Raw genomic sequence first — 24,801 nt, forward strand, 5'->3', positions numbered from 1 at the left:
TTTTTATTTTCAAAAGAAGAAAAAATGTTGCTAATGTTGTGGAAAGCTTACCCACAACTAAAGTCCGAGCGGGAAGGCTTGTGCTATCTATCTTGTCTTTCTGGAAGAGAAGTTGCCTGCATCCATGTTAATGTACAGTGACCATAAACTGAAGACCAGACAGATTTCAGACCTCAGTGGTTGTAAGGAAAGACTTGCAGTTTGTGACAAAAATTGTCTGGGGATAGCTTGGAATATGTCAAGTAAAGGAACCCAGAAGGGAGTGACATTCTTGAGTCTGCAGAGATGTTGTAGTAGAAGATCATTAAATCCCAGCAAAAGAAACCTCACTCCCAGAGGAGGTGTGGGATTTTGTGTGGTTGCCTGTTGACTCTCATTCTGTCATATGATCAGCCTTTGTTTGCCCTCCATTGGGGCAATTTTGGGATGTACTCTCTTGCCTGACATGCTCAGCTGACTCCAGGGCCAGCCTTGTGCTCACAAGTAAGCTCACAGCAACTTGCTCCCAAGCCTCTTCTGATCTCTTCCCCCAGCACGTGAGCCATCTTGAAAGGATGAAGTACATTTTTATGAAAAAATGATTTTATTAAAGTGAGACTATGGCCGGGTTTGCAAGACTGTTCTTTGTTTCAGTTGATAACAGTTCTTTGACAACTAAGCTGGCATTTTGAGTTTTCTACTTTAGTAGACAAGAGCAGAACGTCCAGCAATCAGAGAAACCAAATCCCAAATGCTATTCTAGCTGGCTTGGAAGTCTTCTGACTACACTGTGGGTCTTTTTTTCAATAATGCAAAAACAAAGAAGGGAAATATCTTACCAAATCATTCCTTGGTTGAAGACCAAACCCAAAACATTGCCGCTGATGTCGAACTCTGCATAGGAGGGCTGCATGGGAAGAGAAAGTGTTTGTTTTTGCTAGAGGTACCCGCTATTGCTTGCTGTTGCTGCTGGGCATAAAAATACTTATTTAAATTTGATATAAAGTGATTTCTGGGAGGGCTCCCACTGTGTGTGCACTGCTTGAATAACCAGCAGCTGGGCTGTGGGCTGCTTCTCTCTTGGCTTGCTTAAAATTGGACAAACGTATGGAGGTGCTTAGAGTTGCATGGTGTTTATATGTTCTCTCAGTTAGCAAAGTCAATTGTGTACAGAGGAGCCATGGCACAGGACTCGACTTTATACTTCAGCTGATGTATCTGGCTGCTGATTTGCAGTTTTATTCTGGTAAAATATTGAATGTTTAAACAGTCATAATGATGATCTGGAGGACAAATGCTACACCAGATATATCCATATCTGTATGTCTTGTAGCAGCAGGCTGCTGCAGAACAGAAGTGGAGAGCCTAGGGGAGAGGAACATGAAGGAATATATTACCTGGTCAGTGAGAGGTGACATTTTGCCCTGTTCTAGATAATAGTTAAAATATTGTTTTCTGTGGACCAGTCCTTCTAACGTGGGTGCTAAAGGTGGTAAGTCCAGAACAGGCAGGTCTAATCTATTGGCAGTATTTGTCACTTCATAAGTTATTATTCTGGTAGATTTGTCAGTGATGACACTACTGTTCTATGAGTATATGCTTTTCTGCATAAAAACTCAGGTCCAATTTAGCCGCTTATACTATGTAAAGTTTTTTCTGTTTTCTTGAAAAAATATTTGCATTTCAATACAGAACACAATTCTGAAAGATGATGGGTGATGCCCTCATATGTTTGAAATATCCTGTGTAGTATGTCTGCTTTTGACCCAATTTGATACCTGATTCTGTCTGAATCAATCTGTTTTTGTCACTTAAGTGAAAAAATGAACCTTTTTTTTCACAGTTTTGCTCTGTATTTGTGCAGCTCCAGTGCTGGCGGCTTTGTAATGTTGCCTTTATGAATACCAAAGAGTTCTGTGTGTTATGCATACATGATAAGGGAAAGAAGAGCTCTTTACTCCACTGCAGCAAAAGTAACACCAACCTTCAGAATAGATCAGAAGACTGTGCTATGAGTAAAACATCTTACTGCCTCCAGGACAGGCAATGAAGATCAAAGAAGACCTTTGAGAAGAGATGAGTATAGAAGGGCCTAATTATTTGAGGTTATAACAACTGAATGTACATCAGGTCAATTTTTTTTCAACTCAACTTCATCATTTAAATTCCTGAGGTGGGAAAGATAACTGTGTTTCCGGGGTGAAAAGTAGTAGTGATGAGTAGTGATGCAGAGACTGCCTACACAGCTTAAATTATCAAACAAGACCAGAATCAATCATTCAAAATCAATCTGTGTCATATTTGAACAAATGGCCCTGCTTCTTCAGCTTCTCAGCTACAAGACATTGACTTACAAATCCAGCCTCTAGGTCCCAGCACCAACAGTAATTCACAAATCTGACAAAGCAAGCTCGAATAAAATCTCCCACCAGGATGGTTACGTAGGTCACCAGGATATCGGACACTGTGAGCCTTACAAACTCCTGCAATTTAAAACACAAACAAAATATTTAGCTCCAATAATTTCAGTAGCTCATTCTGGGAGGGCATTTTATTTATTAATCTATCTCCCTCTACATGACAGTAACCTTCAGAACTTCATGCTGTGAGTAATCTCCCTACTGGTTTTCAGCCACTTGGCAGTGCCAGAACTTCAGTTTTGTGCTTGGGAATAACAAACTCCCTTACAACTATTAGCCCTGATAGTTGTTGCTAGTATTATTGACTGCGCTAAATGTTGTGGCAGCACATAAAATGGAAGCAGAATGCTAACGCTGCAATAAAGCTGTAAAACATGCAGACGAAGGTAATTTTGACAGTGCTGTCACAGAAATCTGTGCTACTGTGGTTTACATTTGTGAGCTGTTCTTGCAGGTATTTCACTGTTCTGAAGAACTACAAAACTTTGGTGCATGATGAAAGCTGCCCAAAGCAAGAGAGTTGAAGGGTAGGTTGGTGGGGTGAAAGTTGTGGTGCTGAGGACTTAAAGACCACCCTTCCATGCATCTCAGGGTGGGTTATCTTCATCTAGCTCTGCCCTCGTCCCCTGGCCTCATGGTGCATTAGTGGTTGGGATGTGTCAGGAGTTTCCTTGGGAAATCTGTGTGCTCCAAAAGCTCTCTGCAATGCAAATCAAATGCAACAATGATTGGAGAAGACAGGTTTATTTCAAAGGTGCTGTCATCATCTGAACCAAGGTATGATGTAGGCATGGCCATAGGCTACCTGGACTTTTTTACTCTTTTGAAGAAAGTGTTGGAGGTCTGTGTGTGTTGGGAGTTTTCACAGCCATAGCTTGAAAACAGTGGTGAATTTATCTTGCCTTGGTACTGCTATGTGAGAGCTGGGAAAGGAGATGTCTTTTACAAGTAAAACTTAAATCCTGGAAATGCTAAAAACATTAACGATAAAAACAAAAACACAAAAACAACACCCAAATCATCCCAGAGACTTACTGCATAACAAGTTTCTTACAATGCCGACAGTTGTCTCCCAGCAGGGTCCCCTGGGCACATCTGCAGGATCAAGGGGAGGTGGGGTGTCAGCACTGCTGTTCCCCATGGATGAGTTGTGGTGGCCAAGCAGCATCCAGCGTGTGATGTTCTTCACAACATCTTCTTCATCCAGCTGCAACAGAGAGATATCTCAGCCAAAAATGTAAGGATATGGGGACCACAGAGGGTGCCAATGGGTTCCCCTCTCTACCAGCTACCATCCCTAATACAAGAAACTGCTTAAAACAGATTTGTGACAGCACTGGAAAAAAGAATAGCACAGAACCTTGCTCCCTTTCCCCGGGTGTCAGGGAGCAGCCCCTCCAGATCAAAAGAAGCTTGGGGGCACCATGAGTTTTGGGGAATCAGCAGCCAGCTCCCTGCACATGGAGAAGCCAGACCTCCAACAAAATGAAACATGGTTTGAGGGCCAGGAAGAGCAAAGAGCATGGCTGCTGCTAGTGTTCATGGAAGAGGAGCCTCTGTGCAGTCCTCCTTCTTTGCTTTGTTCATCATTTTCAGGACTGAACAAGTCTCCCTGATTCCTCCTATTCTTCTCAGCTTAAATCAGGGTCATTTTTTTCTATAGATCAGTTAGACATTTGTCCTTTCCTGCTGTTATCTGCCTGCTGCGTACTACCAGGATAGTGCTAAAGAGGAGAGGGCATGGAAAAAGGGTTATAAATCACACCCTTGGGGACTGCATTAATAGAAATTGCAAATAGTGTCAGATAGAAAAAAAAAAAAAATTATCCTAATATTCTGTGATTTTAGATGACAATAATAGACAGACCTAGAAGTTCTCCCTTGAGTCCCTGACCTCTACTCAGCAGCAGGGAGCTCTGTTCCCAGAATCCATATCAACCTCAGTCTGGGACAGATTGATGCTTAAAATGCTTGAGAGCACTGGGGAGGGGTGGGGGGCACTTGCTGCAAAGTGTGGGATTGCCCCTGGTAGCTATGGAGATGTGCTGCACTCACCCTTGGCTCCAAAAAATGTTAGTGCACTTAGCTTTTCATCTCAGCCCTTACTTTTTCATTGACATCATCCATCAAGGCCAACAGGAATGTGTAGAGGTTCCCCAAGAAGAGGGCAAAGATGCGTCCCAGCTGCCACTTCAACCCGATACGCGGATGGTAATTTTCAAGTGCAGCGATAGTTTCAAACAAGGGGGGGCAAAACATTCCCAGCAAGGACATCACAATTTCAACCTGCCAAACAAGGAAAAGGTTACTGCTAACAGCAACAACAGAAACTACCTTATTGTGAGTTGTGACCAAAATTAAGTGTGCACGATGACCATTTTCACTGGGGTGCAAGTTGACAAATCTCTTTAACATCAGCAAATGACTTTCCATTAAAGCAGGGTAGCAAAAGTGGAAGCAGCACATAATAGAGAGAAAGTTGTGTTATGTAATAGTGTTCCACTAAATTAGTTTCTGCTCTTCCCTGCTAACAGAGGCCAGTTACAGCAATAAGGTTTGGATCAAGGGACATGTGGAGCAGAGCAGGAGCTACCAGCAACCTGTCAGCAACTGGCTGGAGATTCTTGAAGGTTTTATGATTAGGAGGGAGCCAAAATGAGCTCAGCTCCTTGGCTTAGTGTGCTGACAGCACAGCTGGACTGCAGGGCTTGCTCCTGCAAGAGCACTTTTATTATTATCTCAAAGGGATGAGCTCTGCAGAGTGTGTTCCCTGTCAGTCCAAGCTCATGCATATTTAGTTTTTTAAGTCACTCATACTATTGCCTGCATCAGCTCCTCATTTATTACTTTAGTTTTAGAGTAAACAAAAGACTTAGGTTAAAAAGCAGTCAGTCAATGCTAATGTTTATTTGCCATATTTGGCACATAACCTTTTGCAATACGCAATTATGGATGTGAATGGAAATGGATCAAGGACTCTGTTGCAGCCCAAGAAAATACGTCCCCGTCTCATATTTATTCCTCTATATGGGGCAAAGTATTGGGTTGCTGTGGTCAGTGAGATCATTGATGTGTCAGCATTAGCTCAGGTATGGTTTGTAAACACTGTCTTATTTTTACAGCTATCTAGTGCCTGTTGGCCTGCAGAAGACTGTGTCTGGACAGCCACCAGCAGGTTCTGACTCACGGGTCTCTTGTTTTTTACTTCTGTATCCAGAAAGAGGAACAGTACCCAGAATTGTATATATGCAGATCTTAAGATATTACCAGGAAAGTATCAGTCACTAGATTTTTTTTGTTTGTTTGTTTGTTTTGTTTTCACTTTGGGAAAAGTTGACTAAATAAATCAAAGCATTTTGTGAGTTATTTTGCTAATGTTTTCTGAGAGAATTATGAAAATGCATAGGTTTGAATTTGATTTCCCTTTGATATTTAGATACATGGTAATGGAGTACACATTGAAATTAAGCATTTCAATAGATAGAAATAATTTTGTGTGAGTGTGGGGAGAGCTTCGACTTTGAACGGTTCATTCCAAAATAAGACAAATATTTTTGACAACTGACTTTTTTCTACCGATTATGAAATCTTATTCCCATTACTCAGAAGGAATTAAAAAGATCTGAGTTTAACTTCATGTCTGATAAAGGACATTTTCAACACTCAGCTATCTAGTACAACAGAATTTTTGAGCATTAATATATAACTTGAGGTTGGTGTTTTAAAAAATGACGATGTAAGTACTGAAGGCCCATTGAGTCTTAATGCAATTTATTGTGAGAGCATTTTCCCCTGCCTACAGGAGCTGTTAATTTGCCCTGAAAACTCTCTGTGAGACCACTGTGATTCCTGACTAACACAAGTACAAAGTCACAGAAGGACTTTTGGACCATGGTGGGGAATCCCTCTACTTTGGATGCCATCCATTTTGGCTGTGGCAATGATTATGCTGATGTACAAGGAAAGTTATTACATCAGAAAACTGGAAGGAAAGTTTCCATACCTCATTCCTTTCATACCACCCAACATTTTGCATTTTTGAAAATGTCTGGGAGCGTTTCACCACAAAGTAAATGAGGTAGCCACTCCCACACAAGCAGCATATGATGAGGATGTTGGCCAGAACACGCAGGAACCTCCTCAGGTGGATGTTCTCATCTTTGTTGCTTTCTTGCTCATCCACGATAGATTCCTGGAAAGAAAACAAAACAAAACAAAACAAAACAAAACAAAACAAAAAACAAAAAACAAAAACAGAGATACTCACAGAATTGGAGCAAGTAAGTTGTAGCACTGAGCCTAAGGCAATATCAGATAGTTTTCTACTTTATAAAATGTAATTCTGATGGCTATATTGAACATGGTACTTTGCATTAAGCTCAAACAAAGCTCCATGAAGGCATCTCATTTTGCCTGGAAGACACAAAGTGGCAGACACATCCCATGGCAATAAGGTGGAGGAATGAGGCTCTAAAATAAAACGTCTCCCAGCCGAGTCTACAGCTGGGTTGCAAGGCCTTTTGGATGTCACTGCTAGCTCCTGGACAGGTGGTTGCACACTGTCATCAGGTCACCTCTTGCAACTCATCTTCCCAAAAAGAAAACCGATCAAGCCTTTGAAATCCACAGTAGCTAGGCTTTTTCTTCACTCTATGTGTAATTTTTTTTCTGTGGCTAATTCCTGCTCAGTATCCCAAGCTTTAGCTCTTTTACAGTCCAAGAATTGGTTTGTGCATTTTAGCAAAGAGCCTTCTGGTTTTATCTGTGTGCAATACTGCTATTAAATTCCCTTTCTCTGGGATTTTACACGAAGTGTTAGCTCTGAACGAGGTTAAACTGGATGAAATTACTTTTCAGATCGAGCAGCTACATGCTGACTGGTGGCTTTTTTATTTATTGCTTTTTCCTTACCCAATCTGGTATGAATGTGTAAAAGAAAGTGTGGGGTGAGTTATTGTTGGAAAAGTTCTTCCATCCTTCAGCAGATGCTCAATATATTTGGCCTTGCTTTGTATGTGTTTTATAATCGCAAAACTCAGTCCAATTTGTGGAGTATTTTGTTTACTTTTTATTTGTAATTTTTTAATTTTTGAAACAGTTTTTGGTTAATGGAGCTCCTAGTAGCCCAAAGGCAGAACATTATATAGAAATTTCTGTTAACCAAAAATAGTTTTGGATTTATTTTTTTTACAGTTTCAAATAAAACTGTTTTGTTTTTTACAAACTTTGTCAATTAAAAATAATACAAAAAAAAAGTAAAGCCCTTTGAAAGTAGGCTTTAAGAGCAAATTTTTTGTCAGAAAAAGATTTTACTTTTTTTTTTTTTCTGCACTTAGTTTCTGTTTTTCATTGGAGAAATCCTCACTGTCCTCCACATTTTGTTTTTACTTGGATTCCAAAATTAAAAAAAAAAAATCTATTAAATTGTCTTAGAGTTGTTTTCTTTGAACTTCTCTGAGGTTAGGTTAGCCCAGAATTTATGATTAAATAACTACAAATCTGTTATTATCCACTGATATTAGTGGAATCAGTTTGTATTCTTCCAGCATGCTGGAGATAGGATTTCTCACGCTATGCAACATAACTTTAATAGCAGGTAAGCTTTGTCTATTTCTGTATGTACGTATTACCCCCATACTTACATGTGTGTCATCAGCTAAGCAGCGAAATTGTCTTGGAAGTACGAACTTTTCAGTAGTGCAGACAACAGCTGTAGTGGGTCACAGAGAGCTTGTGGACATTGAAATGGAAATGAAGAAATCCCTCAACTTCTTTGCTGAAGTTTTAAGATAGGCTCCAAATGGGACACTTAAACCTACTGTGTTCAGAGAGCCTGAGGTGTGGGCTTTGTGGTGTTGACAACAGGCTCTGTGGCACAGCCCTGGGATCTGGGATGTTACAAGAAACACAGGGCAGTTTTACTGAGTCTTCAAGAGGGTTTTAGCTTTTGTGGATGAGATGTTGTCATGACTGGGGCAGAGGAACAGAAGAGACAAGATATTTTGGAGGGAAAAGCTGTAGAAATTGCCACCCTGTGAAGCTGCTGCCTTCTCTTGTGCTTTGAGTCACAGAGTAAACACTGCCCCAGGAGGGGGATGGCTGTGGGCAGAAACTTGCCCTGAACTCAGGGGTGATGGGAGAAGAGTAATGAAGACGTGGTGGCCCCCTGTGTGTATGGCCTTGGCTTCATGCTGCAGGGTGACTTGTGTCCCACCTGTCCCCTCTGCTGCTCCTGCTGCCCCAAACATTGGGCATGCAATGGCATTGGGTTCCTACAGTTTATATTCTGCCTGGTGCCAAGGAGAAACAGGTGATGGAGAAGTGATGGAGATGGTTAGGTTCTCACATGACCACAGCAGCTATTTTTTCCTACTTAGTGCTCCAGAGGAAAACAATACTCATCTGGTTTTCCAAATCCTAAAAAGGGGCCTGGGGTGATCCAGGGCATTGGAGCTAGACCTGCTGTGATTCAGTGTCATACCCTGTTCATTTTGAGAGATTCTGTACAGATACTCAGTTGTCCTTTTAAACCTCTGCAATGGAAGGCGCTGGGAGCATCCCCAGAGGCAGAGAAATGCCAGTTAGGGGTTACCTTGAAGCTGGTGGTGATGGATGCGAACTTGTTGTCTGCAGTCTCTGGGTTGCCAATGAGGTAGTCCCAGCTTGTGAACATTTTCCAGCTGAAAATGAAGTTGTCATCATCCCCATCTGCTGTACTCTCATTGGCATTGCGTGCCATCCTGTGTAAGGGTATGCACAGTGACAAGGTCAGGCCAAGTGTTTCACAGAGCCACCACACATCCTTGAGCTTTGCTGGAGCATCTGGTTGGTGAGGAAGGAAATCAGGGTGGTCTTTCATGGGGCTTGGGTGTGACTGTTAGGGCTATACAGGCCTTATAATAAAACCCATAACATATAGAAAAACTAGAATAGATGATGAAAGCAGGCAAGGGATTGCTTCCACCACCTTGTGCATGATGAATGACTATTTAGTGTTTCTGGGCCTTATGGCAGAGTAAATGATAATGGCTATCTTTAGGTAGTTAAATTTAGTCAAAAAGCACTGGTGCTGCCCAGTACAGTCATTGCAACACAGCATTTTAGTGATATTTTTGGTAGCTGCACAATGTTGGAGCAAAAGAGCTTGCAGCAAATCATTCAAGGAGAGGATAGGCATTATTCTTAATCAGCACAGGAGCAGATATGGCTTCTATTGTTTCCTCTGTGTTATTTGATCCCTGAAATCCTTGTATGAGACAACAGATGCTGCCTTTTCATAGTAAAAATACAGTAAATCCCCATGCCCCACTCCAGTCAAAGACTCAAGAGATTCTTTCTGCTGCATAGCAATAGAGTCTATTTCAATCGCAATACAAATACATTGGCTTATCCTTTCTTGTAAGGGAAGGATAACCTTTGCATGGTGTGACCTCCAGAGAGAGGCCGGGAGTTTTATTTTTGGCTTTGCAGACGGTCTTCACAGTGTGACATGATAGCTGTGGGGCTCACAGTGGCTTTCCACATTTTATTTTATTTATTTATTTATTTTAATCAGTGAAAGCATGTGAAAAGGAAGCTTTGAAACCTATTGCAGGTAAAATCCTCCTTCATGTTCACATGAAGGAGGGAACCCAGATTTGGGAACCCAGCTAGGAAACACTGGCCTTACTTACGATCTTATAACAACCATCAGACTGTAGCCAAACACACTGATCCCAACCATGAAATATGCCATTGGTAGCCGATATTTCAACCAGCCAATGGTCCGCTGGTTGTTGTAGTAGCCATAGAAGAGTGCTGAGTACTTGATGTACCCCTAGAGGAAAAGCAAACACAAACCTTTGTGTAAGCCATGTGGCTGTTCCTCTGTAGGAAAAAGGTTCATGGTGAAAACTGAAAATTTTAAACAAGGAAAATCAGCTTGGCAATTATTTTAGTGTCTCACTCTGGGCTGTTTGCTGCCTTGTCATTTTTGAAAACCATCAATGCACTTATCCTTTTACAAGAGGGAAGAAAGGGATTGTGTCAGAAGATACTGGCTCAAATCTAAAATGCATTTTTTTATCTATCACTGTTTCATCCTTACCAGAAAAAACTTCTTACTGTTCTTTGTGGCGTAACCCTCCTACTTCTCTAAGTCAGTATCAAACACTCATGATAGAAATGCTGTAGTAAAGGGGCTTTCCACCATGATATGAAACTTTTCCTATCAGCTAAGATGCAGTTGGTGCTTGGTACCCTGTGGATTTAGCTCCTTTTACTTCCTCCTACCTGCAGAGCAAATATAACTAAAGACTAATATCAAAGTATTCACAAAGTATTTTCACATTTCTGTGAAAAGCAGAGCTCAGACAACAACAGCTACTTTGTCTCAAGTAGACCTATTTTTTACTTGCAAACTGTGGGGCATCCAGCAAACATGCAGTTCTCCTAACTTGATCTCCCTATTTTTCTCTTACCTTGTACGTGTATCATTGTATATTGTGCCTTTCAGCTCATAAGTTAAGTGTAGTTAATCAGTCTGCCCATGATAATTGAGCAAGCTCCCTTCCAATCAAGGTTTTGGAAAAAGGCAAAATTGAGACAGCACTTGAAAACCATATCAAAGGCTGTGCACTGGGTCTAGTTTAGGGACATCCCTGGGTGCAACATCAGCTGCACATCTGTCCTGCACAAAGAACAGTGCCACAGGTACAGGATAGCTTTGTGTGTTTTTCTTCTGGTGCTGCAGGCTGCAACTTGGGGTAATGCAGCAAGCCTGTGGCTGGCAGACCCACAGCACATTGGCTTGGGGTTTGGATCATGTTATTTATAGCATGTACTGGGTAAATGCAATGAAAAAAAATAAAACATAAAACATGAAGATTATGTTTCTGGAAGGCACTAGTGACATTTTTTTTTCTCAGATTGGAATCCCAAACTTTCATCTTATTGATTCATCAAATTGTGGGGACTGACAAATTAGTTTCTCTCTGCACCTTATCCAGTATACTCTTTAAACTCCATTTGTGAGGCATGGTGTCTGGTATCCAAGTGAGATTTATTCCTTTCTGCTCCTCTAGGAATCCATGATGTGACCTCCTTCCTGTCAAAGCATGCTTTTCCCCTAACTCCTCTCTTAAAATGTATTTTTTAGGCTCACAGTATTGCCTCATTGTTTTACCCCTGCTCTGAAATATGTCCCCCACTGCACCTCTCCTGTGGAACACACTGGACATCCATTCATTTTCAAAGGACAAGCCTCTGTGAAGGGCTTTGTTCAACATCTGGCTGCAGAGGGCAGTTTTACGTTGTTGCCCCATAGCTGGACATTGTTTCACAAGCTTGCCAGGTGGGTGGCTGGCATTGTTTGGCAGAGACCCACAGGATCAAGCTCTTGATGAAAGAAGGGTGATGTAGGTTTATTTACCAAGCCAAAGGCAGGAGACTGGCAAGTGTTGGTAGCTCATCTTTGATATGATAGCACAGCCTCAGCAAAAAGAAAACTACTGATGTGAATGTGATGTGCATGGTTTATTTTCTACTAGAGAAAACCTACAGCTGTGGTTCAGCAACACACCTGTTTGTTTTTTGTTGTTGGTTGTTGTTTTGCTTGTTTGTTTGTGTTTGGTTTTTTTTGTTTGTTTGTTTTTTGTTTTCTTTTTAAGTAGGGAGGTGCTAATTTAAATGATGCTTCTTGTATTCTTCCATCATGTTGGTCAGATGAGGTTTTTGTTTGCTACAAACAACTTATTTGAAATGTTGCTAATTGAACCCTGACTGGTGGATTTTGGATTCTGACAAGCAGGTGAAAAGGCTGGAAAAAGGAAACAAAATGGAGCAGATTATCTTGAGTGTCATCACACAGCACTTGCACGGCAACCAAGTGATCAGGCCCAGTCAAAATGGGTTTATGAAAGGCAGGTCCTGTTTGACAAACCTGATCTCCTTCTACGACAAAGTGACATGCTCAGTGGATGAGGGAAAGGCTGTGGATGTGGTTTACCTTGACTTCAGTAAGGCTTTTGACACCGTTTCCCACAGCATTCTCCTCAAGAAACTTGGTTTGGACTGATGTACGCTTAATTGGGTTAAAAACTGGCTGGGTAGACAGGCCCAAAGAGTTGTGGTGAATGGAGTCAAATCCAGCTGGAGGCTAGTCACTAGTGGAGTCCCCCAGGGCTCAGTACTAGGGCCAGTTCTCTTTAATATCTTTATCAATGATCTGGATGAGGGCATTGAGTGCACCCTCAGTAAGTTTGCAGATGACACCAAGTTAGGTGCATGTGTTGGTCTGCTTGAGGGTAGGAAGGCTCTGCAGGAGGATCTGGATAGGCTGCACCGATGCACTGAGGCCAACTGTATGAAGTTCAACAAGGCCAAGTAACAGGTCCTGCACCTGGGATGCAATAACCCCAAGCAGAGCTACAGCCTGGGAGATGAGTGGTTGGAGAGCTGCCTGGCAGAGAAGGACCTGGGAGTATTGGTTGATAGTCGGCTGAATATGAGCCAGCACTGTGCTCAGGTGGCCAAGAAGGCCAACAGCATCCTGGCTTGTATAAGAAGCAGTGTGGCCAGCAGGGCTAGGGAAGTGATTGTCCCCCTGTACTCAGCTCTGATGATACCACACCCCGAGTACAGTTTTGGGCCCTTGTGTCCAGTTTTGGGCCACTTGCTATGAGAAGGACATCGAGGTGCTCGAGCAAGACCAGAGAAGGGCAATGAAGCTGGTGAGGGGTCTGGAGAACAAGTCCTATGAGGAGTGGCTGAGGGAGATGGGGTTGTTCATCCTGGAGAAGAGGAGGCTCAGGGGCGACCTTATCGCCCTCTAGAGGTACCTTAAAGGAAGCTGTAGCGAGGTGGGTCTTGGTCTGTTCTCCCACGTGGCTGGTGACAGGATGAGGGGGAATGGGCTAAAGTTAGCCAGGGGAGGTTTAGGTCAGATATGAGGAAGAACTTCTTTACTGAAAGAGTTGTTAGGCACTGGAATAGGCTGCCTAGGAAAGTGGTTGAGTCACCATCCCCGGAGGTCTTTAAAAGATGTTTAGATGTAGCACTTAGTGATATGGTTTAGTGGAGGACTTGTTAGTGTTAGGTCAGAGGTTGGACTAGGTGATCTTGGAGGTCTCTTCCAACCTAGATGATTCTGTGATTCTGTGATAATGGGATCCTCATCAGAAAATGGGTGGTGAACACAAGTCTGTCCCTGTCAGCTTTCTTGATGCATCAGTACTTGAAGCTTTGTTAATAAACTAGTTTAAATTGCCTGGTTTACATTAGCTTGTCAATTTGTTTGTTTTAACAAAGTTTTGATGGTGTTTATTACAGAAGGACTGGGTCCCATACACGCAATGTGTGGGCAAGCACCAACAAGCATTTCATAATTGCTTCTAGAAGCAGCAGCTTTTAAACTCAGATCCCAAGATACTGCTTGCAGCAGCATCCCTTCATGTCTGGCCCATGAGGATGGTAGGGGTGAGAGGATAAATCTCTTCCCAAGGCTGTGAGCCAAGTCTGTGGTATGGGAAGATGTTCCCTGCCTACCAACCAGGAGTTCTGCTTGCATTTCCTTTCTGGATTGCTGGGTTGGAGCAGCTCTTGTTTTTCTTCTTCATTGTGGCTGCCTTTTCAGTCAAAAGTCAAATGTCTCTTGTTCATACTAAAGACTTTGCTTTTTCAGGATAAAATTCTATGTTTATGATAGTGAGTTGATACAGATGCAATATTTGTTCTATGCAAGCTAAAGATAAAGCAGAAATGTGTTAATTGGGGTCTTTTTCCTTGGAAAAAGATTTTTTGCCTGAGTTCATAGGGCAACTCTGTGAAAGTGATGTAAGTAAGTTGTACCAAGCTCATGATTGGGCAATTTACATTGTCACTGGCTTCTACTAATGTGCGTGCAAAAATGTAACATCAGCTCTGGTGTTTCATTAGTAAAATTATTGTGTAGATTAAAGGGCATGGGGTTCCTAAATCTGCTTTGACTTCCCTCAGCATGGAGCTGTACAACTCCACTGGCCTTAGTGGATTTTATTTTGCCCCATTGCACCTCATTAACCCCAGAAAGCACATTTTGGGTGGTGTTAGCCAGCTCTGTTAGGATGTGACACATCCCATTTGGACTAAAAGTGCATTTGCTTTGTTCCTGATAAAGCAAGAAATATACACGTGTGTATACAAACACATATGAGATATGCCAAGAAGCACATTTGTAGATGGAAGGATTCAAATCCATATGCATATGTCTTAATACACATATGCTATTTTGGCCAGGAATCTCTGGGGATCTGCACTATGGCATCTGCACTATGGCACTCATGGGTGCGGGCATCTCTTCATCTTTTAGAAGAAAAAGGTTAATTTTTGGTTTACCTCAAGATAAATTCATCCATGTAGCTTCACTAACTTCTGAAGGGTTTTATTATGTATTAAACTGATCTACTAATCTGTTATGATTAACACCCCTGTACTTACCTCAAAATCCCAAAGAACAGAAAAATCCATAGCTGTTGCTTGTTCAGCCCGGGGTACAGTTTTTCTTGGCATGCTCCCATATGGCATTCCCATCAGGACCTGGTGAGCATTAATAAGAGAGATGTGTGTGATGTATAACACGCTGTAGTTTTTGTTTCACAGAATCACAGAATCACAGAATTTCTAGGTTGGAAGAGACCTCAAGATCATCGAGTCCAACCTCTAACCTAACACTAACAGTCCCCACTAAACCATATCCCTAAGCTCTACATCTAAACGTCTTTTGAAGACTTCCAGGGATGGTGACTCCACCACCTCCCTGGGCAGCCTGTTCCAGTGTCTAACAAACCTTTCAGTAAAGAAGTTCTTCCTAACATCTAACCTAAACCTCCCCTGGCGCAACTTTAGCCCATTCCCCCTCGTCCTGTCACCAGGCACGTGGGAGAACAGGCCAACCCCCACCTCACTACAGCCTCCTTTAAGGTATCTGTAGAGAGCGATAAGGTCACCCCTGAGCCTCCTCTTCTCCAGGCTGAACAAGCCCAGCTCCTTCAGCCGCTCCTCGTAGGACTTGTTCTCCAGAAACTGTTCTCCAGTTTGTTTGTTTGTTGTTTATGTTCCTTAGTGAGTTGCTTTTGGTTGATTTTTAATATGTATTTTATTAGTACCTGAACAGCAGTGTAAAGTATTTAGAATTAATTTCACCTGAATAACTAGAGGAGTTCCCTTTCCTTGGTAACATTCATTAAACAGGAAATATTTTGCTAATGAATTAGATTCCTCCATGAGCAGCTCCAGTTTCAATGTCCTTGGTTTAGCAAGAGGCTTCTTTTTTTGAATTTCATGGGTCTAATGCAATAAAGGGATTAGTTTTATCTATTTATTCAGGACTTCCTTTGAGAGAAGTCAATAGCACTGGGTTAAGCTTGCAGTAGATTCTGTATTATACAGTCTTGAATTGAAAAATGGTCTCAAGGTGAGGTGAAGGGCAGTTAGGTTTGGGCAAGAAGCATATGACAAAATGACACGAAGAATAGTTTTCATAGCACAGCCTCTCCTGATGACACCATGCATAGCAGTCCTTGCAGCAAGTCCCACAGCTACTGAAGTCCACACAGAGAACGTCAAGGGCTATGGAGAGTTAATAACATATTTACCAGCAGACTCTGGTGTCCGTACCAAAATATGTCAGCATTCCTAGCCTAGAAAGGTCCTAGCATATCATCTATCACTTATTTTTAGGGCTATCTCATTAATGTCAAAATCATTTGTGACTAAATGTTTATCGCCTAGCTACTCTCCATATTGTAACAGCTCAGTAACAATGAGTAATTTTATGCATACATCAAAAACAAATTATACAAAGTTGTTTAGTCTTCTACCATACACATAGTTCGCAAAACAAACAAACAAAAACACACAAACCACATTTGTATTTTTCAGTGCTAATGGCTATGTCTCTTCATTCTGGGAGGAAACAGAGCTTTTGCTTTTGATAGTGCAAACAATCCCATCAAGGAGAACAAAAGCATAGTCCTCAAGAGAGACTCTATGCTGCAATTTTGCTCCATAAAAATCTGTGTTGAACAGAACAGATGCCACTGTCTGTGTATGGTACAGCCTTTAAAGACTGTACAGAGTAATTTAGCCAGAGGTATAATGGCTACATTAAAAAATTCTTCAATAAATGACCATATAAAGTTGGCTATTAAATCCTTTTCCTTCTCCAAGTACAGCAAGAAATGCAAAAACTAGATATATAGCTCATCCTTGTGAATCATCTGAACTAGAAATACAGAAAAGGGATAATTCCCAAACAAACATTATTTGGCAAAGTGCTCGGGACATCATTTGTTACTTCTCTTGATTGTTCCTTTTCAAGAATCTCCTGTGCTCATTGATCTGAAGCCATGGCCCTTGGAGGGCCCAAATGGGCTCCTGAGCCCAAGGTATTGGTACTATCCATCAGAAACCTTGGCAGTTTTTCCAGCATGACCTTATCCTTGAGCCTGTGAAAGCTCATGCAATGGCATGTTTGTCAAAGCTAGACTCATCAAATCTGGTGAGGATTGCATTGCAGCTGATGGCTCTGGTCCTTCATAATTATGTAGGAAGTTATATGTGAACCTACTTCATTATCTTTGCTGTGATTCATACAATACAGAGAGGTGAAGAAAACATTTGGAAATGTCCCATAATGTCATTGGGGTTTTCTCAATCTGTTTAAGAGCACAGTCCATTTTTTATGGCACTTATGGGCATGAACCTGTACCTAGGTTGTGTTTTTCACTTTAGTAAAAACAGGAAAATAGCTTAATGCGAGGTCTCTGAGTTCCTATGTGAGCTGCTGGATGGGCAGGATCTTCAGCAGCCTTTTAGGTCTACTGATTTCAATGCGACTTTTGCTCTTGTATCAGTAACATCCTTAGAAGTTGTTCTCTGTAAGCAATAGATCCTACACATTTCGTTTTCCTAAAGCACTGCCAGTTACAAATCCTTATTTGAGCCAACAATCTCACATTAATGTTAAGCAATGGGTATGATATTACAGAGAGAATTAAGCACTTACCTCTGGAATTATAACCAATCCAAATATTAAACCAAAAAGGACAAGATTTACACCGTACATCCATCGCAGAAATATGAAGTAGGAAGCAACTGAGGAGCCAAAGTGACCTTAAAGCAGAAGATACTTAATGGTTAGGAGTTGGGGGGGGGCGGGAAGGGGGGAACTAAGCTGTCCTCAGCAAGACCTAGACCCATCTACCCCATAGATCTTCCCTCATATATTGCTGAAGACCCTCCCAATTGTTCCCACTGCTGGTGGAGAAGCCAAAGATCAGTGCTGCCCAGGGTATGTGCTCCTTGTGTGTTACTGGTGCCTGGGGTGAGCAGAGACCAGGGGAACTGGAGCATGGTTTGAATGAATGCAAAACTGCCTTAAAAAATGTCTCACTGCCATCACACAGCACAGAGAAACTTCCACTTACTTTCCACTTCTTTTATCTTCATCTCCCAGGGTATGCACTGTGTTTTAAAATTGTCAAAGTCTCTCTTAAATTTCACCCATTTCTGAAACAAGATAATATGGCTGTGAGTAGAGAGGTGCAAAGTGCGAGGCTGCTTTGTCTGTAGGACTTTCTCATGCCAAGGTTTTGCAGCACTGCTAGAAGTGGGTGTAAAGTCCTGAAGACCAAATCAAAATCTCTGGTCTAGAGATGGAAATTCTAGGTCTGATGTTTTGGACTATTTCAGAAACTAACTTAATCTCCAAAGCCCCTCATCCCCCAGGTGTTCACATTCATTATCTGAATTTTAACCCTTCCCAGGCTTTTAGAAAACTACAGTTGTCCAATGATTTTGCCATGTTATAGAGGGGTGGAAAATTCAGCCCTAGCTCTGGACTGAAAGAACTGATGCAGAGATAACTCTTTAAAACAAAATTTAATTTAATAAAATACAGAGCTTGCATCCTTCCTTATCAGACCAGCATCTAAATTCCCATTGATTGCATCAGCTCAGGTCTGGCTCTGGTTTTCACTTCTCAATATAACACCCATGACAACATGCAACTTGGTAACCAACCTCAGTCTTAAAACACCATCAATGCTCCCCTGTTATCTTGTCATTAACTAGGAGGATGATGTTTTACAGGAGTCCATAGGGCAGTGCAAGAGGAATGGCCTCTTGTGTCTTTAGGGGTGCCTTGTCTCACACTTCAAGGTTTCTGGAGATCAAAACCAGAAAACTGTACTTTTTGCTGTTCATCCAAATCCCTCCTTACTCCAGGGAAGGTGACAATGAGATTAAGGTAGGGGGAAATTTTCCTCTGCTCTTTCAATAATCATAATAGAATTGAAGCTGGCTAGTATTTTTTTGAACATGGACAGGAAATTTTATCCTGACATCCTAGTATCCCTTTTGTCAATTATGAGTTAATAATCTACCAAAAGTATGCTGAATAAATAAACAGTTTCCGTGCTTTTCTCTGCTGTCATTTCCATACTTACTTTTGCCATCATCATCTTATATGCATACAACTTTTTGCCCTTCCCTTTTCCCAGGGCTCCTTCAAACTTCTCAACAAAAGCTTGTGCCTCCCTAATTGGAAAATAAACAAGCATGTATTACTGAAAGAACAAAGGGGCTCCTTAGCTTTACACCTCTGCTTCTTTGAACCTAGCATGACTATGATACTTTCTCTCCCCTCGTGCATTGGTCAAGAAGAAAATTATATTTTCTAGTGAAACAAACTCCAAGAAGATGCAGAATTTCCTTCCACAAACAACTCCATAGAGACAATTTCATTTAGGTTTCTTAGAAGGTAGAAATGATTGCAGTGGTCCAGGGATAACAAGAAAGGACAAAGGTATGTGATACTGGGTATAATTTTCACCCTGGTCCTACCCCAAAGGGAAAATATGTCAGAAATAATATTGCTTTGCTCTTTTTCCTTTTATTGCAGAACTCCAGAATCTGAGGGTCATAAAATTTTATTTGTAATGATCTCAGGATCATAGTGTACTTGTGAGATAGAAATGCTGCTTTAATGCAGTTTTCCTGTACAGAGCTACAATCAGATTTTTAGAAATATTTGGAGGTGTTCAAGGCTCCTGATGCTAAGGGAAGATAGAGCAGGTATTGGTCTTCAGGGTGTAAAGGAGTAACAAAGGCACACAGGGACTGTACACCTTCACAGCCCTATTATGGCACCTCTGAGCAGCCATTTGGCAAAAGCAGAGTGGGGACATCACCCACATCCATAGGGGGTTGTATGCACCTTACAATGCTATTTTTGAAGTTGAAATTCTTCTTGGGATAAAGGAGGTTTCGTGTGTTTTTTAACCAAAGATCTGGGATTTGCCTTGACATAGGAATGGTTTAAAATGAGCCCTTTCCCTGTTGGCCTGTGGGCAGCAAAGTTATCTGTGCCCCACAAACCTTAGCAAATAATACACTATTTTTTTCCAAGCCACACCATCTTAGGAAGTCTGAAGTAATATGACACCTTGCCACTTTGATTTCTGTCTAGCAATGGGCATGAATAAGCAAAGCAGGGCACAGACTTTGCTTTAACAAGTAGACTGACAGAAGTGAGTCACTTGGTTTTAAATACAAGTGTAGAATGACCTGGTGGTGGATATCAGTTGAACAGATTTGCACCTTGTCTGTTCTCTGGTTACAGAGACTGAAAATCAAATTCCACATTTTAACTCTGATCCTCTGAGCTCAAATGGACTGGCCAGGTTCAGCTGGTCACTTTTTCTGAGGCTGAGGAGTTATAGTAACAGCAGCAAAAAATGTAGTTTCTAGGAAAGGCAAAATGCAGCTGACAGCTGGTGAAGACTCCAGGGGTGAAGGTTCTTGGTACCTGAGCACTGAGAGCTTCTTCACCATTCGCCAGGGCTTGTTTCTCATGGCAGAAATCAGTTTTTTCCTTTGCTCTACCTGCTCCATCAGCACCGCAAGCTCTTCCTCTGACAGCGATTCCTCATCAAATGAGTTAGAAGACTCAGAGGAAGTACTGGAAGACATGAAATTAACAGCACAAAATTGAAAAATTCACCATAGTTAGAGGGAAGCTCTCATGGGTGGGGTGGGCATGTTGACTCTGGCCCCCATGGGTCCTGGGGCAATGTGCACAACCATCAGCTGGCCTGCCAGTAACAGCCTGTACCCCACGGAGACTGCTGTCTGGAGGAAAGGGTGGCTAGCTTCATGGGAAGTCCTTTGCGTGTTTGTATACTGAAATCTCCAGATCTCATGGAGCAAGATAAACTGAGGGGCAGTGCCCCCTGAGCATGCACCAGTATGGTTGATCAAGAGCTGATTGCATTCCACCATAACTCAACCAACATAGTGCTTTGGACCATGTTCCAGCTATAGAAGCACTGCCTAGTGCAACAACTGGCTCTGGATAAATGTTTTTCATGCCTGTGACAAGATTTAACAAGGATGAGGCTTGAAAACATGACAGATTCCTTTTAATTTTAACATTTCCATAGACCAACCTGGAGAACATGCCTGGATCTGAAGAATTTGGGCTGAGAAGCAGTAATAGAATCATAGAATATCCCGAGTTGGAAGGGACCCATAAGGATCATTGAGTCCAACTCCTGGTACTACACTGGTCTACCCAAAAGTTTAGACCATGTGACTAAGTGCACAGTCCAATCGCTTTTTAAATTCAGACAGGCTTGGTGAAGTGACTACTTCCCTCGGGGGCCTGTTCCAGTGTGCAACCACCCTCTCGGTGAAGAACCTCTTCCTGATGTCCAGCCTGAACTTCCCCTGCCTCAGCTTAACACCATTCCCTCGGGTCCTATCACTGCTGTTTACAGAGAATAGGTCACCTGCCTTTCCACTCCCCCTCACGAGGAAGTTGTAGACAGCAATGAGGTCCCCTTCAGCCTCCTCTTCTCCAGGCTGAACAGGCCCAGTGCCCTCAGCCACTCCTCATACGTCTTCCCCTCTAAGCCCTTCACCATCTTCGTTGCTCTCCTCTGGACACTCCCCAACAGTTTAATGTCCTTTTTGTACTGCAGTGCCCAGAACTGCACACAGTATTCAAGGTGAGGCCACACCAGCGTAGAGTGGGACAATCCCTTCCCTCGACTGATTAACGATGCTGTGCTTGATGCACCCCAGGATACAGTTGGCCTTCCTGGCTGCCAGGGCACACCGCTGGCTCATATTCAACTTGCTGTCAACTACAACCCCTAGATCCCTCTCTGCAGGGCTGCTCTCCAGAGGGAGACATTTCTTTAATGAAAGAAAACTTTGGAAAAAGTTTGATTGCATGGCAATTTATGTTAATGTTTTTTGCCCTTGTATCTTTTTTGGAAGAGCAATAATGTATATGTAGTTCTGACCCATATGCCGCAAACTCAAGGTGTGTCCATACAGCTGCACATCTGTCACCTGGCATGCTACAAGGATCATCAAATTACCTGTTTTTCCTGCCTTTCTTCTGTTTGTTCTCCCCCTCTTTTCCTTTTTTATTTGTTTTTTTTTCTTTATTTTCTGAATTCTTCTGATCTTTAGTAGAAGCCTTTTTGTCTCTCTCTTTTACTTCTGCCTTTTTTCCATCACCATTTTTCTTTTGGTGTGTTTTTCTCCTCGAAGCTCTGTTTTGTCGGGGACAATTGTGTTCCTCTTTGCTTTCATCTTCTTTGTCTCTCTGTGGCTTTTTTCTTTCAAGTCTACTTGCTCTGACAGTTTCCCTGCGAGGCTGTTTCTTAGATGTCTTCTCCTTTCCTTCATCTTCTGCAACGGATTAAGACAAAACAAAGCAAAATAAAATAAAAAACAAACAAACAAAAACACTTTGGAAAACACTTAGCTTTCCATATTGGATTGGCACAGTAAAGATTCATTAGAAAAGTGCCAGCAGGATGCCTGCTGCAAACCTGAGGGATGGCAATGAGCAGATTCCTGTTGACCTGATTGGGTTTTGCATTATGCCCTGACCAAGAGCCAAATACAGCACTTTGGTATGCAACTATTTAAGATAGCAAGGCCCATTTTAGCACATCAGCAGCTGATGTGTAACTATGAGAAACTTGGAGCTTAGTTACAAAAGCAAAAGCCCATCCATCAGAGAGCATAAACTGATATCTTCCTGCCCTGTAAAGACTCCAGAGCAGCAGAAACAGAAACTGCAGTCATTTGAACAGTATGCAATGTGCTGCTTGTTGCAATGTCCTTGAAAGCTCTTTACTTCTTTAAACTTGGTACAGAGGTCTTCTATTTATATATAGAAAAGGTAGTGCTTAGGCAGCACCAGGTTTTACTTCTATAAGAATATATATAGGTCTATATCCACACAAGGAAAGAAGAACGGGTAATCTTTGATACACATTTTATTCTCACTGGCATTTCAAATAAGAATCTCATTTGTCCAGGTTAAGAAGTGTCTCCAGTTTAAAGGATTGAAATGAAACATGTTTTTAATTGCAGAATATCATGGAAAAGGGGAAAATAACATTTTAAAAACTCCAAGCCCCTCCATCCCTTATGCCACCAAGTGCATTAAAAACAATAGTAAAGTTTTTCAGGTTCTTTTCACTTCTAATTGTCCACAATCTGACTGATGAATATAGGGTTCTCATGAAAAATGAAGCTTGTAGTTTTGGCATGGATTTTTTTTCCCAGGGTTGAAGAAATTATAATGGAAGAAGGAAATTGTGCTGGAGTGGGATTCATAGGCAAAGATGAACAGCCTAAGAGGAGAGGAAAATGGAAGCAAAGAGGATATTAGTATTTGTATTTTTCTTTTCATTAAAAGATAGAAATTAATAACAAGCAAATAGTTTTTGCTTGCTAGTCAGAAAAAATAGGAGATGGTAATCATACTTGACTTTGGAAATTAAAAAGAACTTCTCAACTCATTTCTTGAGAGTCATTAGGTAGGTTTCACTTACTATGTAATGTTCCATCTCAGCTGAATTTCAGACAATGATCTAGATCAAAGGACCAACTATGCTCTTTGAGAAAATGTTCATTTTGTGCAGCCAACCATCACAGTTGTAATTTGCAACCTATCAAATACTAGGGTAAATGTGGACCATTCATCTATTACTTTTATCTTATTTCCTTCTTTGCCTGTATGGGAAAGGTAGATATATTAATAAAAAAATCATAGTCTTTTAGCTAATTACTTTCTCACATTTTATGGATAGTATAGACCGTACAGACATGGTTGTGAACCATTTTTTCAGTTGTCTAGACACTTGTATCATCTACCCAGTGTTGTTACAATCATAAGTCTTAGCTGTCTCTATTTAGTGGTATAATCCTACCCCTTAGCTATTTCTCCTTATTAGACTGTCTTCAATCCATTTTCATTTTTATCTTCTTGTGGTCAGAGTTAATCAAGACACCAATGTATTATAGCAGCATGCATTGCAGGGAAAGCAAACAGGACCTCAGCACAATACAAAGCATTCACAGGGTGATGCTTTACTGGAATACCTGTTATACTTGAGATGGCTGCAGAGGGACAAGGGCTACAGCAGCCTCCCACTCTAGGAGCATGGATGAAGAGGCTGCTTAAGCTTGCTGTTTTATATATTGCTATCATAAATCAAACCTCAAGGGAAAAATCTCTGTGCTTACAAGTAGCTCACAAAATGCTTCCCATTGTAGAGCATGTCACAACCCAGAGAGAAAAAGGAAAGATATCACCTCCTGGATTTAAAACAAGACCATATTGTTTAATCTCTACATTACCTTCACTCTGTGTGTCACTCTCGACTTGTCCATCAATCTCTATTCCAGCTGCAAGACAAAGAATGAAGAGTAATTGCACTTATTGCTGGGACTTACACATGATGCTTTACACAGCGGATCCTTAAGTGCAAGCTGAGCTTGGCAGAACATCCCTTATTGATTACACATAATATTCGTTTCCTACAGTGATGCTCTTAATACTCCCTTTTGTTTAGCAAATAGACAGAAATTCCTTGCATGAGCAAACAGAAATTGCACAGTCTTTGAAAGATAAAACATGGTACAGTTGGGAAGTCCTGAAACATTTTGCTAAGTGTGTGGCAGCATCTGAACTGAAATGACCTCACAGTGATACCAACCATCTTCCATGATGACCTGTAACGTGCATTTCTTTTTCTTCCCCATGACAGCCTCTGTCTTTTGCATGGATACCAAAGCTGCTGTGCACCTTGATCATAAGCAGGTTACTCTTTCTTGCAGCACCCATGTGCTCCTTCTCTTAGCATTGTGGGCAGATGGGCACATCCAGCTGTGGTTGGGCTCCTGCGTGTAAGCCATGCGGGCAGGGAAGGCAGAGAGGAGCACAGCTCTGCCTCAGCCCACCCAAATGCTTTCCTTTCTTTTTCTCTCTCCCTCTGAAAGGCAGCTGCTGGCATTATGTTGCATTTCATGATTTAAACATGAAGGAAAGCCCCATGGTAGATGCTTGGTGATATCG

At 41.7% G+C, this 24,801-nt stretch overlaps 1 protein-coding gene across 1 annotated transcript in view; it reads right to left on the minus strand.

Moving 5' to 3' along the window:
* Positions 1-24,488, minus strand: part of TMC2 (transmembrane channel like 2) — a 34,868-nt gene extending 10,380 nt beyond the window's left edge. Inside the window, exons 1-15 of the mRNA XM_068670562.1 lie at positions 24,443-24,488; positions 24,084-24,131; positions 21,803-22,118; positions 20,224-20,376; positions 18,863-18,953; positions 17,843-17,924; positions 17,422-17,528; positions 14,853-14,951; positions 10,073-10,215; positions 8,992-9,139; positions 6,403-6,591; positions 4,506-4,685; positions 3,454-3,606; positions 2,334-2,462; positions 819-886 (exon numbers count right to left, since the gene is read on the minus strand). Coding sequence (XP_068526663.1) covers positions 819-886; positions 2,334-2,462; positions 3,454-3,606; positions 4,506-4,685; positions 6,403-6,591; positions 8,992-9,139; positions 10,073-10,215; positions 14,853-14,951; positions 17,422-17,528; positions 17,843-17,924; positions 18,863-18,953; positions 20,224-20,376; positions 21,803-22,118; positions 24,084-24,131; positions 24,443-24,488 — 1,952 coding nt within the window. The remainder of the gene's footprint in view (positions 1-818; positions 887-2,333; positions 2,463-3,453; positions 3,607-4,505; positions 4,686-6,402; positions 6,592-8,991; positions 9,140-10,072; positions 10,216-14,852; positions 14,952-17,421; positions 17,529-17,842; positions 17,925-18,862; positions 18,954-20,223; positions 20,377-21,802; positions 22,119-24,083; positions 24,132-24,442) is intronic.
* Positions 24,489-24,801: the final 313 nt, after the last annotated feature.

This window comes from Anas acuta, chromosome 2 (assembly GCF_963932015.1).
Source record: "Anas acuta chromosome 2, bAnaAcu1.1, whole genome shotgun sequence".
Taxonomy (NCBI): Eukaryota; Metazoa; Chordata; class Aves; order Anseriformes; family Anatidae; genus Anas; species Anas acuta.